The sequence below is a fragment of the Palaemon carinicauda genome, chromosome 28 (assembly GCF_036898095.1).
Source record: "Palaemon carinicauda isolate YSFRI2023 chromosome 28, ASM3689809v2, whole genome shotgun sequence".
NCBI lineage: Eukaryota > Metazoa > Arthropoda > Malacostraca > Decapoda > Palaemonidae > Palaemon > Palaemon carinicauda.
Genome location: NC_090752.1, coordinates 49282187 through 49300980, shown reverse-complemented (window position 1 = coordinate 49300980; position 18794 = coordinate 49282187). Strand labels below are relative to the sequence as shown.

The 18794-nt window shown below is 34.1% G+C and overlaps 1 protein-coding gene across 1 annotated transcript in view; it reads right to left on the bottom strand.

Moving 5' to 3' along the window:
• Nucleotides 1-551: 551 nt before the first annotated feature.
• LOC137622022 (trace amine-associated receptor 1) overlaps nt 552-18794 on the bottom strand; it is a 386751-nt gene continuing 368508 nt past the window's right edge. Inside the window, 4 exon segments of the mRNA XM_068352506.1 lie at nt 552-1067; nt 2316-2651; nt 3274-3399; nt 5520-5648. Coding sequence (XP_068208607.1) covers nt 951-1067; nt 2316-2651; nt 3274-3399; nt 5520-5648 — 708 coding nt within the window. The 3' untranslated portion in view covers nt 552-950.

Sequence of the window (18794 nt, the reverse complement as noted above, 5' to 3'; positions counted from 1 at the left end):
TTAGATCTTAATCAACAGCAACCATTCATCTTCTTCACCAAATATTCACAGCATCTTCGACATTGTTTCTCTACCAATTCAGGCTTTATATATATATATATATATATATATATATATATATATATATATATATATACATATATATATATTTATATATATATATATATATATATATATATATATATATATATATATATATTTAATGTTATGTATTTACTTTTAATGTTATATGGATATGACTTTACTTGGTGCATCTCCATCGTGAAACCCTCACCATTTACTGGACATATATGTCCTCAAAGAAAACGACGGTTAGCTGATATATATATATATATATATATATATATATATATATATATATATATATATATATATATATATATATATATATATGTACATGTACATATACATATACTGTACATACATACATATATATGCACATATAAGTATATATATATATATATATATATATATATATATATATATATATATATATATATATATATATATATATATATGAAATATAAGAAAATTGCACATATATAGTGCAAACACTTGCCACTTCTAAAAGTGTTGTACATCATTTATAACTTATTTATATCTTCCTTAACGCTTATCATCCCAGTATTGAGAGCATGTTATGGAGTATGTGTATTCCTTTATAACAGTTTTCTAAACTTTATATAAATTCTAAAAAATCTATGTTAAAGAGCACAGAACAAGATCGGTTTTCTCCAACGTTTTAAGGACATCAAAACATTCTGTAATTCGCCTAATATTTCTATGCCAGATATATCTACAATATTCCAGTCAATCAATATCGTACTTGTTTCGTTGTATGCTATCCAGTTTTCTGATGATTTCCATTAATTAAAAAAGGTGAATTATTATATATGTTTTATACGTTCGCGTAGAGATGTAATTTAAAATTCTTATTTTGTCAATTTGTTTTATATGTGCCAGTTCGAAGCGTGGCTCAGTCGCAGCTCCGGATGCGAAGTGGAGTTGTTTCTGTATATTCTCTGGAGGTTTTGCAGTGACATCGAAGACACGGTGCGTTCCAGAATCTGGAAGGAGGTGGGAGAAGAGGATATTAGTCACAAACTGAGACGGGAATATAAGAGAACTAATGGCACAAACGTTATCACCTTAAGATAACGTGAAAGATTTACTCTAGTGAAGTGATTTTCAACCATGCACCCCTCTCATCACATGTCAAGAATGTCATTCTTCCATACCAATCCAAGATTTTGTACCTCGAACCTTTCATTCAATATGCATATAATGCAAAAAAATTCTTTAATTTTTTCCATATAAGTACTTATACGTTTACAATTTTATATGGGTTATTTTTCGAGTGCTCCCGCTGGAGCTCAAAAGCAGTAGAATCTGTCGTCCTAATTGGCCCCCTAATCTATGATCCTGATCCCCCCCCCCCCCCCGAATCTTTGTTCCTAATTCCTCCTCAATCTATGGTCCAAATTCCCCCACAATCTATGGTCCAAATTCCCCCACAATCTATGGTCCAAATTCACCCACAATCTATGGTCCAAATTCACCCACAATCTATGGTCCAAATTCACCCACAATCTATGGTCCAAATTCACCCACAATCTATGGTCCAAATTCACCCACAATCTATGGTCCAAATTCCCCCACAGTCTGTGGTCCTGGTTCCTCCCCTCGAAAACCTAAAAGTCCTCCCTGGAGGGAAATTCACCCTCCCCCTGGTTAAGATCCCCTGTTCTAGTGTCTAAGATGTTAATGGATTAAAAAAGGACACGAATCGTAAATTGTATCAAGAGGGTTTTTTTCTTTTTTGATTAGATCCAGTGAATATCTTACGTATACATATTAGGACGCTTCTCATAGTCACAGAAACACTTGAGCTTATTTAAGGCTGTGCCATATATATATATATATATATATATATATATATATATATATATATATATATATATATATATGTGTGTGTGTGTGTGTGTGTGTGTGTGTATATATATATATATATATATATATATATATATATATATATATATATATATATATATATATATATATATATATATATATATATATATATATAGTAAGGGCCTCGGCCAGATTTCGCCAGTCGTCTCTATCTTGAGCTTTTAAATCAATACTTCTCCATTCATCTGCCACTCCACGCTTCATAGTCCTCACCCATATGTGTATATATATATATATATATATATATATATATATATATATATATATATATATATATATATATATATACATATACATATACATATACATATACATATACATACACATTAAGGGGAATTCCTTACCTCTCCCCAGTACTTTTCTCCCATGGCTTCGATGTCGTAGGCTCCGTTGTGATGTCCCCCTGCAACGCCGCCTCCTCCCGCCCTGCCGTTGGCCAAGTGTCTGGGAGTGGTGTTGCAGCTCTGGGTAGCTGCCCTCTTGCAGGTATTGTTTATTCTGGGGGGCGGGGGCACCGCGGGGCAGTCGGCAGCGTGACCGCCGTTGTTGAAGCGGAAGTTGTCGTGTTTGAGGCGGAAGCTGTCGTGGTTGCACGTTGGGACGTAGTGGTGGTCCTTCTGCGGCAGTTGGACCATCGTCACGTCGTCCCCTTGGTCGTAGTACACGTTCCCGCAGCATATCTTTAGGTGTTTTTTTTTTTTTGTGTGTGAAAGAAATTTGTTATTTGATAACTATAGTCATTTTTGTTACTACAGCATATCTATATTAACTTTTTTGTTGTTGTTGAGAAAGAAATTGTGTTATTAATATCTATAGTAATTTTTTTTCCTACAGCATATCTATATTACTATAATTTCTTTGTTGAGAAAAAATTTTCATTGATTACTTTAGTCATTTTTTTTCTCGCATCATATCTTTATTTGTTTTTTTTTCTGGTGAGCAAGAAAGTTTTAATTGATATCTATAGCTCTTTTGGACGATGTGATAAAAAAGAGATATGCAAATGATTATAATTTAGTGTTGCTTTAAATATGTATCAAGCGATGTTTTGTAAATGTTTAACAATGAAGTAGCATTCTATGTGTTAACCCTTGTTTTGTTATATAGTAAATATCAAATTTGTTACTTTTAGCCGAAAAAACAATGGTTATTAATATATAACGCATCAGTCGAAATATTTTTATAATCAAGTTTTCTTATACCATTAATTGAGTTTAAAACGAGATTCCTTTATGAGGATGCTTTGCGCTAAACATGTCTTTCCCATACTTAGGCCTCTATAAGTTGAGAATTTACTCTTACCCTGTTATGTAGAGTTTCATCTAACGCCCTTCTGAATGTGGGTGAAAGTAACCAGTATATGAATAGGATGATTGTGCCTCCAAAGATATTCACTATCCACACGGCGTAGTCCAGTCCACCTGGTATCTGGAAAGGTGAGAAATATAAATAAGAATGAAGTAATTATGTTTTATGAAGTGAGGGGAATATGCCTATTAGATTTTTTAAATGAAAGAATGCTATATATTCAAGAAATTGAAGAGGATTTGTTAATTAGGTTCTGGAGTTCTAGGGAACATACAAGCTACACTTAAAAATTTGCCCTAAAAAACTGTAAATATCCTGGGATGAATGTTGCCTGGCATTTAGGGTTTCAAAAACGTGTATATTGACGTCAAGGGGTGATATTACGGTCACCAACCCATAAAAGATAATAACAAAGAAGAGTGAAGAAAATTACGGTAGCCTGAATTTTACTGAAGTACGGCAGAGAGCAGTTTATTTTTACAGAGAATTTCCGATTAAAATTTGTTTTCTTAACAGTGTAGATTCTGGGATGAATTGAATATTATGTATTCTTGAAAATCAAGGTATTTTGCCAGGTAGATACGAAAAAATGAAAGAATGCTATCTATTTAGAAATTGAAGAGGATTTGTCAATTAGGTTCTGCAGCTCAAGGGAACCTGCCAGTTAGATTCTAGGATTAATTAGACAAGACAATTGGAATTGTGGCATATAGAGGGAAGTAAGAAAATTGGGTTGTAGAAGTTGAGAAAGTCCTAATACAGGTCGGAGCATAAGGAAAGAAACATCGAGACAGTAAAAATCTTATAATTATGAAAGAATAAGGTTTGAATTATGTGATCCTGAATGTTTTTCAAAAAAAGGTTACATTTGTAGAGCTTAATGGGAAAATACAATGTGAAAATGTAAGGATATAGTTTGAAGGTTTTCAGATAGTAATACATTTTATGAATTGGAACGGATAACAAACGCCTAATATTTATATATGTAATTGGAGTATTTTATTGTTTTAAAGTAAATCAATTTAACGTTTTTCAAATGCTGTTGTAAAATAGTTCATTATGCAATAAGCTTAGTTTTCGGGGTAACGGATGACGTGGATAACTGAAATCAGTTGTGCGAAATAAGAATGCAAAAAAAAAGAAAAAAAAAAAAGCTTTGGATGTATTGTTGCTAACAATAAAGTACACCATTGAGAGTAAGTTCCGGAAGTGATAATGAACGAATCTTCTAATAAAATCCCGTTGAGTTTGTGATGATAACGATAATTATCAATATCATAATTGCTGGCGTCACGGTTTTGAATATACTCGTTGATACCACTTATAATGAACATTATACAAATTAATTACTCATCTTCGTTATTAAAAAATAAGAGGTTTCTCACCAAGCCAGTTTACAAAATTCTCTCTCTCTCTCTCTCTCTCTCTCTCTCTCTCTCTCTCTCTCTCTCTCTCTCTCTCTCTCTCTCTCTCTCTCTCTCTCTGCATTTCCAGTTTACGCAGAAAACAATCAATCCTTTGAAATATATATATGAATATTTTTCTTGCTTTGCAAAATTTAATTTCTGTTTGTGACATTTTTCCATTCTGCCGAGTTATTGTTGTCAGGCGGTGAAAAGTAATAAATTGCAGGTTTATACATAGCGTACACTCTCTCTCTCTCTCTCTCTCTCTCTCTCTCTCTCTCTCTCTCTCTCTCTCTTCATTTCCAGTTTACGCAGAAAACAATCCATCCTTTGAAATATAAATATGAATATTTTTTTTGCTTTGCAAAATTTAATTTCTTTTAGTGACGTTTTTCCATTCATGCCGAGTTATTGTTGTCAGGCGGTGAAAAGTAATAAATTGCAGTTTTATACACAGCATACACACACTCATCCTCTCTCTCTCTCTCTCTCTCTCTCTCTCTCTCTCTCTCTCTCTCTCATATATATATATGTATATTATATATATAGTATATATATTATAATATATATTTATTTATATATATAGATACACTGCCTAGTTAAAAGTATGAACTTTTCAGTGAAAAGTATCTTGAATTCATCTTTGTTCACAATCAATTTTATTCAAGGTCATGCACATGTTAAAGTGTCCATTGTTGAACATGCAGGACCCGAGAATCATGCGACCAGTCGTAAGTACACAAGACGCGCTTGTTTTCCAGTCTTATTGGATCAAGAATTGTTAAAATCCCCCATCATATTTTAACACAGCAACCTCCATGTTATTATCCTTACCCTGGAATTAGTGCAAGCTGCAATGATTTGGCGCAGAGTCCAAGGCGTGATGGTGATGACGAACGACAAGGACACGACGGCCATGACCCGGCAGGCGCGCAAGCTCTCCCGTCGCTCAGACATCAAAAGCTGTTAGAGGAATAAAGAGGAGAAGGTTGAATGGCATTCTTGTTATGGAGAGAACATTAAAGTGCATTCTCCTTTAGGAGAGAAAATGTTAATTGCATTCTAGTGAATGAGAGAAGTCTTAAATGCATTCTTCTGAAGGTGTGAACATTAAAGTGCATTCTCCTTTAGGAGAGAAAATGTAAATGCATTCTAGTGAATGAGAGAAATTTAAAGGCATTTTTCTGAAAGAGAACATTAAAGTGCATTCTCCTTTAGGAGAGAAAATGTAAATACATTCTAGTGAATGGGAGAAATTTAAATGCATTCTTCTGAAGGTGTGAACATTGAAGTGCCTCTCCTGTAGGAGAGAAAATGTAAATGCATTCTAGTGAATGAGAGAATCTAAATGTATTCTTTTGAAGGAGTGAACATTAAAGAGCATTCTCCTTTAGGAGAGAAATCTTTAATGTATTCTTGTGATGGAGAGAAATCTAAATGCATTCTTCAGAAGGTGTGAACATGAAAGTGCATTCTCCTTTAGGAGAGAAATCTTAATGTATTCTTGTGAAGGAGAAAACATTTAAGTGAATTCTCGTAAAGGAGAGAATTTTTTTTATACATTCTGGTAAGGAAAAAGCTTCACGTGAACGGGAGAAAAGGTTCAGTGCATTATTTGTAAGGAGAGAAGATTTTAGTGCAGGGAGAAAATTAATTGCATTTTAAAATTGAATTAATTCCAGTGGAGTTTGTGAAGAACACAAAATATTAAGTGTATTCCTAAGTGAAAAAAACTTCAGTACGTTTTTGTTAAAGAGAAAATGTGAATATATTCTTGTAAAAAAGATAACACATGGGTGCATTTAAGTAAGGAAGAGAGCATCTGAGTGCATTCTTGAAAGGAAAAGCATTTTGAATATAATCTCGTAATAGACTGTAAATATTGGTACATTTTATAAAAGGAGAAAGATTTTTAGTGCATGCATTTAAGAAAGACAGATTTTGAATTTTTTTAAGGAGAGAAGAATCAAATGAATAATTTTATCGATAGAGAAATTGCCTGAATTCTTACAAACGAGAAAAATATTTACATTATTATGTAACAGGAAGCGTTGTGTCGTTTTTAATAAAGGGAATGCTGAATAAGTGCTTGGTAGAATGTTTAGCCCGTTTTTATTGACGAGATATGTATTGAAGTCATTTTTAAATAGGTAAGGATCATTAAGCATACTTCTAAGAAAATAATTTAAAAAAAAAGAAAGATAATAGAAAGGTTTACATTCTTACGAGAGAGAGAGAGAGAGAGAGAGAGAGAGAGAGAGAGAGAGAGTGTGTGTGTGAGTGTGTGTGTCCAATAATAAAAAAAAAGCGATCGAGTTTAATGACATAATGAGCTACATGACCCTTTTACTTATGACGCCATATTACATTAACAGATAAAAGCTTAATATGAATTACATGAAAATTTTTCTTTGTAAATATAAATGGGCAAGTGAACAAAAAAATTATAATTTATTGTCGTGACAAGGGATAATTTATTAAGAACGTTCGTTGTGTGACTTTGGAATTATGTTGTATATTCATATTTCTTTATATATTTGGCCATTTATGTGATTATTTCAGTCGGCGGAACACTGCAATTTTGGAAACTAAACATCACCTTTCTGTGGTTCCTGAATGTAAAGGACAGTGAAAGCAGAAACTTGGCAGCGCCCCTGGCACTACCAGAGATGAGGACGGCCCAGCTGCCACCTCAAACACGGACAACAAAAGCATTAAAAACAACAAAGAGTGCAACACCATCAGGAGCAGAAATGAAAACCAGGTGCAGCAGAAGCACGCTTCTTCAAAGCAGCAAAGCTCTTTCTTTGCATCGAGTCTGCAAATTAACTCAAACAAACAAACAAACAACAACAACAACAACAACAACAACAACAACAACAAAAACAAGCAGCCAACTACTTTAAAAGAAAAAAAAATGGCTTCCACACGCGTTATTAAAAGACAAGAAAGAAACGTAAATCTTCGGAACCAGTTCAAATTGAAAATGTAAAAAAGAGAATAAAGCGGAAAAAGACGATATAGGAAAAGAGTATTTTGATTTATGTTCTGGCCATCCATTGTCTTTCTTTCCCATTAATAAAATGGATAAGCTCCCCGCCGGTTTTTCCGTCTTGAAAATACAATTTTATTGGCAAAGATTTCTCTTGTTGAAGGTATGGCGATATTTGTCTTCAACGAGGGATGCCTGGAAATTAATGATTGTTTTAAGGGTAATGTTGGGTGAATAGGGTGGTTAATAATGACTTTTCGGTTGGTAATTACGGTATAGTTGTATGGTGCATTTTGGTACTCACTGGGTTATTAGGTGGAAATGTTTACAAAACAAGGATTCATAAAAAAGCTTAGTTTTAACTTGATACAGTTGGTTCCAAAAAATAATTCATCTATATGATTTATTCTTTTTTTATTTTTCTGCATTATATCAGATCGGTTGTTTCCACTGGTTTATAAGTGTATTTCTTAATTCATGATACTTGGTGGAGTAAACATTATTGCTTGTGAAAGTTGTCCTTAAAGATTTCACTTTCACTATCTTGAGTTTATGACTTCTGGGGAGCTTTACCAAGCTCATTTCGCTCTCAGATCGACTTATATTCTGAAGAAAAAAAAATCAGTCAAATTTTATGGAGTTCCCACCCATCTTAACAATGGACCAAAATAAAAATGATAAAAATTAAGGTCGATACACACAACAAAGAAATTTTTTCCGTTAAATGGCGTCACGAGTATAAGATAAACGAGATTTTTAAAGTAGGTGAAAAGAATAATCAGAATAAACCTCTTTTTGGTTTATTCCATATTCATGCATTTGACGATGATATTAGTGTACACGACCCGTCAAGAATGAGCGGCTAGATATTTAGATATGCACGCACACACAGATCTCTCTTTCACAAGGTTATGGCTACTCCCTCTCTCCTCTACCAAGCGACTGGGAGAGATGAGCGCAACCTATATATATATATATATATATATGTGTGTATATATATATATATATGTATATATATATATGTATATATATATATTTATGTGTGTGTATATATATATATATATATATATATTCTCTTTTTTATATAACAGCTATTTTCTTTATAACTTTCATGTAGTTCTAATATTTGTCGCCTCATCGTTCCCGAAGATGATCGATTTTGTCCGCAACTTTGTAGAAAGGTTTGATAAAAAGTTTTGGCCGCAAGTATATTTTGTATCCATTTTCTCCCCATTTTTTCCATTTTATTTTGTATGAATCTCGAAAGTTCACCATTTTCCTGTTATGGTGAAAGAAATAACAGGGCCCAGATGGGGCAACTCCCAATTTATATCCTATTCTTATTTCTTTTCCAGAATATTATTTCAAGACTTTTTACCATTTCTTTACTTTTCGTTTTTGTTTTTTGTTTTAACGTATTCAAGTTGTCTTTAATTAGGTTGAGTATTTAAGCAAAGGCATCACCTTTGAAGGCTGATTACCGTAACTGAAGAATATTGAAATTAATATGAAAATGTTAAAGATAGTTTCCTTTTAAGATTCCGGCCAGGCTATAATACAAAGATCTATTTTCATTTGTTTTCATTTCTGATTTGTTATTCTAAATTAGGAAGAATCGTTTGTTGCTTTTGTTAAATGTTTTCTTCACTCTACTGCCAATCTTTGGAAATGTCTTTTCCATAAATTTTAAGTTATACCTATACTCTTCCTACGTACTTAAGGCTGGAATGTTACATCTTTGAGATTTCATAAGCCATTTTACCCCCATTTTGCGCTCTTTTCCAGAGGGTGTTGAATTGATATTTTTAAAACTTTGCTGTTGGATTTAATTTTGGTAACTTTGCTGTTGAATTTAATTTTTGAAACTTTGCTGTTTAAGTTAATTTTTATAAAGTTTGCTGTGGTTTTTTATTTTTTGAGACTTTGCTGATGTTTTAATTTATGGAAAGTTTGCATTTGCTTTCAATTTTTGGGGACCACTGATGAATTCCAATTTTAGAAATCGTTGTTGAATTCAAGTCTGGTAAACGTTGCTGTTGAAATAAATTATTGGTTGAATTTGATTTTTTGGAAACTGCTGTTGAATTAATTTTTGGAAATTTTACCAACTTCAAAGACATTTGTAGTTTCCTTTCATTTATTTCTCAAAAGCTAAACGCCTTTTCTAACTTATCATAAAAAGCTAGCCAGTAGTAGTGGCAGGTCTGTCATAAATTATCTTGGCTCCAAAGTAGGTTAGTGCCGTCAGTACACCTCACGTCGTTTCTTATAGGTATTGCTAGAGGGCCCCTGAAATGCCCCTTCGCCAACTAAATGGACCAACTTTTTACTCCTCTACTACTCTTGATATATAAGTGTTCATTCTCTCTTAACTTTCACTTCATAGTACAACTATGGGATTTTACCCTGCTGCATCTCAGCGCTGAATGTACTCCTTGGCCCTTTGGACTTATGGCATCCCGCTTTACCAACTAGTGTTGTTGCTTAGCTAATAATAATAATAATAATAATAACAATAATAATAATAATAATAATAATAATAATAATAATAATAATAATAATAATAATAATAATAATAATATGACTCCCAATTTATAAATCTAATTCAAATCCTCAAATTCCAATTACGGAATACAATTCGTGTCAATTAATCCAATCTTAAATTTCATTTCAGTTACAAAGGAATCTGTTCTCAGTCACATTTATTATTCAAATACCGAGGCCGATGGGACGGGCAACTTAATGTCTTTAACAGTTATAAGATTGGAGCCCGAAGTTCAGTAATCGTCCACTTTGATCGACAGCTTTATCGCCATCACTTCTCCCTTGCTGGTTCTTTTCTTGTTATTCTCATTCAGTGCTTCCTCGCTATTACATGTTTGCAGGATGCTTTATTGTTTCTTCGTTATTACATATTTGTGGGATGCTTATGTTTCTTCCTTTGAACAGGTTACCTTATTACTCCCACGTTATTACTTGCTGCTGCGTTACTTTTCATTGTTACAAGCTGCCTTTTGATTTTTGGATATCACAGCTTGTCTTAGTACTCCCTGTATTATAACTACATCATTGCTGGAGGCCTTATTACTCCCTTGTTATTACAAGCTGCCATATTTCTCTCTCACCATTACAGGCTTCCCTATTACTCCTTTATTATCACAGTCTGCCTTATTACTCTTGTATTATTACAGACAGCCTTATTACTCCTTCATTAATACTGGTTGCCTTATCACTTCCTCGTCATTACTGGCTGCTTATTATTTCTTCATAATTACAGGGTTCCTTATCATGTTTTTGGTATTACATAATGCATAATTACTAGTATAGTGGTAACTCGTTTACCTAGCATTTACATGGCAGCAGATCGATCCCAGCTCTGGAATGTAAGTTCAAGCTGTTTACTAGGAAGATTACTATTGTGGTTGGTAATCACAGTGGGGTTTTGGGCTTTCTCGGCTGACGATATGGTGCTTATTACTTCGAATGACACTGGAACTGAAACCAGACTCCTTTACTTATTACACTATTACTCCATGCTTATAAACCACTGTCTTGTTACTTCCTCGGTATTAAATACAGCCATATTACTCCTTTGGTTATACGTTCCCCTTTTGTTATACGTTCCCCGTTCTTATTGCCTTGTCATTACAATCTGCCTCATTTCTTTTCATCATTGTAGGCTGACGTGATATTTCTTTATGCTTGTATCTTCGCTCTCCCCTCGCACTGATAAGGACCTGAAATAACATGTCTGTTTTTCCCACCGTTAACTGTTAACCTGTGCGGTGTCGGTTGAACATGAAATTGCCCGTTATGTCTTTTCTGCCTTTTTTGCATGGAGTTTATGTACATATAAACGGATGTTCTCTAATCAAGTTACTCAGTTGCTTTCATTCCGCCTTTGAGTCACAACCTTCTCTCGGCTCGTCACAGTTTTTACAGGGTGCCTTAGTTATTAGAGACTACATATTGTTCTTTCATTCTTACAGGTTGCCTTATTATTCCTTTGTTATTGGAGGGTGCTTTATTAATCCCTCATCATTACAGGCTGCTGTATTTTTCCTGCATCATTATAGGCTGCCATAGTATTTCGTCATTGATAAAGACTGCCTTCGTCACCACAGGCACCCTTATTGCTCCCTTGTTATTAAGCACTCCCTTATTACCCCTAGTTATTACAGGCTTCCTTATTTTCCTCGTTATTACTGGCTGCCTTAATACTTTTTGGTGTTACAGGTTTCCTTACTAATCCATCGTTATTATAGGCTGCTTATTCCTCATAATTATTGCTCGTAATATTTCCTCGTTGTTACAGGCTGCCTTACTACTTTTTATTATCACAGTCTACCTTGTTGCTCACTCTTTATTACAAGCTGCATTATTACCCCGTTATCCTTATAGGCTACCTTATTATTAACTCTTTTATCAGAAACTGCCTTAATAGTCCTTCATGATTATAGGTTACCTTATTAATCCCTCGCCTTTACAGACTGCGATTTACTCCTTCATCATCACAGGCTGCCTAATGAATTTTTCCCAGACTCCCTACTTATTCCGCAGTTATTACAGGCTGCCTTATTATTTCTTCGTTTTAATAGGGTACATTATTACTCTCTCAACATTCTCGTTATTTAAAGCTACCTTGTTACTGATTAATCACTGAGTGATATACTGATTGCTTTTAATTACATGCTCCTCTTATCCTTTTTATTACAAGCTTTTTTTTTTCTTTTTTTTTCCCCAGCATTACAAACATCTTTATCCGTTCATAGTGATTTTATTCCTCCTTATTACTTCCTTTTGTCTCACATGAGGTCTAGATAAGTTTTCCTTATGATTCGATGCTTCTTTGCTTCCTAATTTGGGTATTTGATGTACACATCTCGTTAAGCAGTACCCAGATACATTGCGTGTGACTTCCTTTAAATCATAAAACATATTTTTAGCAACTGTAAAATTTAGAGAGAGAGAGAGAGAGAGAGAGAGAGAGAGAGAGAGAGAGAGAGAGAGAGAGATTTTTTGGTGAGAAATTATTTACTGACCTTTTTTCAGATTATGAGAATTTCTCAGTTTTTAAGATTTTAGAAACAGGTTTTATAAATAAGATTTAGATTTCTATTCGATACAGGTTTTTACCCCAATTTATGTATTTTTAACCATTATATTTAATATATATTTATTTTATTGATTTATTTAGCATTAATATAAATATTTTTTCTTCCTGATATTAATAGTGCCAGCTCTGTGAGATTCTTTTATAATTCACTGGGCTGGTTAATCTCCTTCATTTAGTAATGAATAATAAACATTCTATTTATCACAGGCTACTTTAAGTAAATAAATGCTCTTGAGTCTTTGTATCGGGATAATTTTTCAAGGTGGGTCCTTGCATGACTGGGGTTCAAAACCGCTGTTGGTAAGAGGCTAGATCAATATATAGGAAAATAGTTAGAAGAATTCTATTATAGAGTAAATAACGGTGTAGAATACAAATGTGTACACAGCATATTAGTTCGTTCACTTTTAATGGAGTCAAAGGGAAACGGTCCTTGGATTTTATATGATAAGATTCCTTTACAAACATCCTTGGCGTTTCAAAAGACGGTGTTGATCTTCAACCTTGGTTTGCTAGTTAGCTCATTATATATGTTGCATAAGAGTTTTAATAATTCTGATCTTTTGCTTTCCGGTCTTCCAAGACTGTACCATCCTGTACATAGTATTGGGGATGATTCCGCTCTCGCTCTAGTCACGGTCTGGTCAAATATTGTTACATTATTTTAAATGGAGGCATTCACACTGGCGCTCTGGTCCGCTCTCGCTCCAGTCTCGCTCCGGTCTTGATAGAAAAAAAAATCAATATGTACATTAATAGGCTAATATTCACTGCGTAAATACATTTCCTAGTATCACTGAACAATATTCCTTTACACTTTTGCTTTTCCCTTATATTTATAATTTTGCTAAAAGACTGATCTCACCGGTGTGAACACCCCGGTACCGAGACGAGCGTGACAGGACCGGAGCGCCAGTGTGAGCGCTTCCATTCAAAATCATGTAACGATATTTGACCGGAACGTGAATAGTGTGAATCAACCCTTAGGTATTATCACCATTTTTATCATTACTTGCTAAGCTACAACCATAGTTGGAAAAGCAGGATGCTATATGCCCGGGGGCCCCAACAGGGAAAATAGCCGAGTGAGGAAGGGAAATAAGGAAAAATAAGATATTTTAAGAACAGTGATAACATTAATTTCCATATTTTCTATATAAATTATAAAAACGTTAACCCCAAAAAAGAGGAAGAGAAATTACATAGAATCGTGTGCCGAGTGTACCCTCAAGCAATCTTGCTTTCGCCCTCATAAGGCTGAACATTACACGGTATTTTAGAAGTTTTATTACAGCTGTGATCAGATTGTGGAGTGTCTACCTAATCAGGCATTCGAATCAGTGGAACATCGGAAAGTCAAACTAGCAGTGAATGTTTTTATGTTGAACAGGTTAACATAGTTGTCTCTTCATTGTTTACATATGGCATATCTATTTTAACGTTGTTTTTTATTTTAAGATATTTTATATTTTTCAGTGCCAACTCCCAAATGTAGTTTATTTGCTCATTTCCTTTCCTCAACCCGGCTATTTTCATGTTGGAGCCCTTGGGCTTATAGCATCCTGTTTTTCCAACTGAGGTTGTAACTTAACTACTAATGAAAATAAAAAATCAGCCTAAGAAGGACCTCTCTCTCTCTCTCTCTCTCTCTCTCTCTCTCTCTCTCTCTCTCTCTCTCTCTTTTAAGAACAATAATTGAAAGTCGTTTTTCCATCTAGTATATCATAAACCCAATAGCCTCCAGGTAAAAATTACAATCATCAAAGCATTTACATATGGGCACAAAGTTTTCCATGCCATCGTCCTTTGAACGAAAATAAGCTGCCAAGACTTCTTTCACTCTCAAAGAACACTATTTAATATCTTGAAATATTTATCCTTTTATTATTTTTATTTTTTTTTTCTATTTTTTCTCATCTTAAGCTAGCGCGATCTCTTGCCCCTTTTCGGGGATATTACAAGATCTTCTGTTGACTAAATCATTATGTTGACTGTCCCCGAGATATCAGATGGCCATATATGCTCCTTTGGAGATATATGAGGCTTTACTGTCTCTTTGAGAATATTGATCCGCATCAGTATTTTTTTTTTATTTTCCCCGTTTTTACGTAAAAATATGAAATAAAATACTTCTATTTCTTGAAATTAGTGTTGAAAAAAAAAGATTCTCAGATTGTTGTTTTATGAATTGGTTTGTCCTAGTGTGTGTATATATATATATATATATATATAATATATATAATATATATATGTATATATATAATATATATATATATGTATATATATATATATATATATATATATGTGTGTGTGTGTGTGTGTGTATTTAATCATCCGTTGCCTGTCTACAGCAGAAGAAAGGCCTTAGACATGTCCTTCCACTTGCATCTGTTTATGGTCTTTCTGTGTCAGTCCACACCTGCAAACTTTCTTAGTTCGTCAATCATCGTCTTCTCTTCCTTCCCCTGCTTCTTTTACAGTCTCTTGAGACTCATTCTGTTTATATATATATATATATATATATGTGTGTGTGTGTGTGTGTGTATTTATATATGTTATATATACATATATATATACATAAAGACTCGCATGTATGCATGTATATACATACATCCATGAATACTTGCAGGAAAGAAAATCATCTGATTTCGCATACTGTAGCCGGAAGTGTTCTTTTGAAGAAAAAACAGAACACTGGGATAATAAGGCAATCACAAAGAAAACGAGCAGATAATGAGACAGCTGACAAAAATAACTGAGAGATAATGAGGTGACTGAAAAATAGATGAGATTATAATGATCCGTTTGAAAGAGTGAGCCATAAATGAGACATTAACAATGAGATGATGGCTCAAGCCAAAGAGAATATCGGGGAATAAAAATGTTAAATAGAAAGAATAAACGAGGTGGCAACTCAACCTGGAAAAGAACAGATGATTAAAATGGAGAGATATCAAATTATGAGAAAGTTGAAAAGAATAACGTTTGATGAGATTAATTGAGAAAAGAACGAAAATGTTGTATGAAATCTGACGTAAAGTTTAGTGTAATATAAACAAAGAAAAATGACTGATTGATATGGAGAAAGTTTAAACAACAAACATAAAATTGATATCAAACTATCAAAAAGTGTGAGCAGTAAAAACCGAATTAATTCATCATCATCATCATCATCATCTTATACGCCTATTGACGCAAAGGGGCTCAGTTTCATTTCGCCAGTCGTCTCTATCTTGAGCTTTTAAATCAATACTTCTCTATTCCTCATCTCCTACTTCACTCTTCATAGCCCTCAGCCGTATAGGCCTTGGTCTTCCAACTCTTCTAGTACCTTGTGGAGCCCAGTTGAAAGTTTCGTGGACTACTCTCTCTTGGGGAGGCCGAAGAGCATGCCCAACCCATCTCCATCTACCCCTCATCATGATCTCATCCACACATGGCACTCAAATAAGATCTCTTATAGTTTCACTTCTTATCCTGTCCTGCCATTTAACTCCCAATATTTTCCTGAGAGTTTTGTTCTCTAATCTACTAAATCTGTTAGATATTATTTCATTATCATACCACGACTCATGTCCATACAGTATGTAACACTGATCTCACTAAACTGATATATAGCCTGATTTTATATGTAATTTCAGGCGATTTGATTTCCATATAAATAATTACGAAGCTAAATACTCTTCAGTATGACATCTACTTCCATTAACTACGTAAACTAAGTTTTGTATGGTAGCGCCAACCCCCTCCCCCCCTCCCTGCCAGTTGAACATCGGGCCTAAATTCTAGAAATCCAAATCCATAGTAAACAACGAAATCGAACTCAGACGGAAAATCATTCGTGTATCCAAATACGTAATTTATGTAAATTCTTCGCGAGTTACATCACGCCCGCTTCCACGACCTCTAAACCCATCAGAGCAACCCGTTACGTAAAGGGGTTGGAAAGGGGGGGGGGGGGGTTGTTAGAAAAGGTACAACACACTTTCTGTTGCCGGAATCCGTAAATCTTTGAAGATAAAAGAATCTGAACAAATCTTTTTTTTTTTTCTTATCCTTCTTTGGGAAACGGTATTTACTCCCATTCCTCATCTATAGGAAATTGTAAACATGAAATGTACACAAAGAGGAAACTTCGTCCTTTAATTTAAAGGCATCCTATAGACGCTGAGAGAGAGAGAGAGAGAGAGAGAGAGAGAGAGAGAGAGTCAATATGTGATTAACGGTCCCGACCTGGTTGGGGGTTAAGAGTAACTTCGTTGATCCCTTCCTGTGATTCTATGTAGTGATGTATTTTGACATTTGTTCTTTTTTCACATCTTTTCTTTCTTTTTCCCTTACCCAGCCGTAACCCATAACAGTTCATTGACACCAGGTACATAATTCACTCCTTATAATGTTCACAGATCGTGGGTTTTTTTTTTTTTTTTTTTTTTTTTTTTCAGGATCGAATCATTGGTTAACGATCTTCATGAAAGCAGAGCTACCTAGCCACCATTCAGACAGGCAGACAGACACCGTAGGAGTTTTACCTCTTCAATACTTTGGGTCAGAACGAACAGATCGTCAGGTAGAATTCAGTAGCAAACAGGGTTAGTTTTCGAAGACAGGGCTTTTGAGATTACCGGAGGCTTGAGAGAGAGAGAGAGAGAGAGAGAGAGAGAGAGAGAGAGAGAGAGAATGTCATTACTAGAGTGTTTGTTCATGATGCCTTTAATCAGTTGACGTTCTCCAGGGATATTTGGGTAACGTCTAGGTCATTATATGATATTAGTCAACCATTCGTTGTTTTTTTTTTCTACTCCAGTTGTGTTCAATAACCAACTTAATAAGGTCCATTTATTTAGGTTAATTATGTGGTTTGTAAACAGTTGGCCCACTCAGCTTTTAGAGGGCTGGAGAGCGCCAGTGATTGTTTAGTTAAAAGGGCTATTGACGGTAAATTAATGCAGTATTTCATTCATATTTAGGAAGGAGATTAATTAGATTGTTCAGGAATTCTATATGGGAAAGAAAGAATTTTTATTTCATATACTGGTTAGAGTGTCAGGAGCTGTTAGTGGTTGATCAAAAAAGGAACTTAATGTTTATACCATCTATTAAAAAATGTCAACTCGACGGAAATAAATGTAGGTTCCAGGAATATTTCAAAGTAGATTGTATTAGGTAAATATTTTTCACAATTTTTTAAGCCCAAGTGTCTTCGAAAGAGTGCACTTTTAAAAAGAAACTACATCGAAAAGTACCTTATGATTTAAATCAGAAGTCAATATCATGTTGTGGTATCACTAAAAATGGATTTATGAATTACAAATTACAGTCATAGCATTCTAAATTCAACCTACTGTATCACCCAAAGGTATTTCAAACTTCACTGAAATGTTATATAATCAAAATGGAATCTGATTAAAACTACCTTACGATTTAAAGCATAAGTCCGTATCAATATTCATGATGTGGTATCACTAAGAGGGGATTTATGAATTAAAAATTACAGTCATAGCATTCTAAATTCGACCCACTGTATCACCCAAAGGTATTTCAAACTTCACTGAAATATCATATAATCAAAATGGAATCTGATTAAAACTACCTTATGATTTAAAGCAGAAGTCAATATCATGATGTTGTATCACTAAAAAGGGATTTATGAATTACAAATTACAGTCATAGCATTCTAAATTCGACCCACTGTATCACCCAAAGGTATTTCAAACTTCACTGAAATGTTACATAATCAAATTGGAATCTGATCAAAGGTTTGTCTAGACGCCGTTTTCATGAGCAACTCTGAAAATATTCTCGTCAGTCTCAACTTCTGGAGAATATTAATCACCAAATGCCTCCGGTAAAAAGTTTGCTGAAGACTTCAGAGGGACGAATCAGTAACGGCGTCGTCAGTCTTTTTTCCAGATTTTTCCCCAAATTTTTCATCGCTCTATCTTTAACATTATGAAATTTTGGATGTATGAGTGATATCACTGACGATTTTCTGTATTAT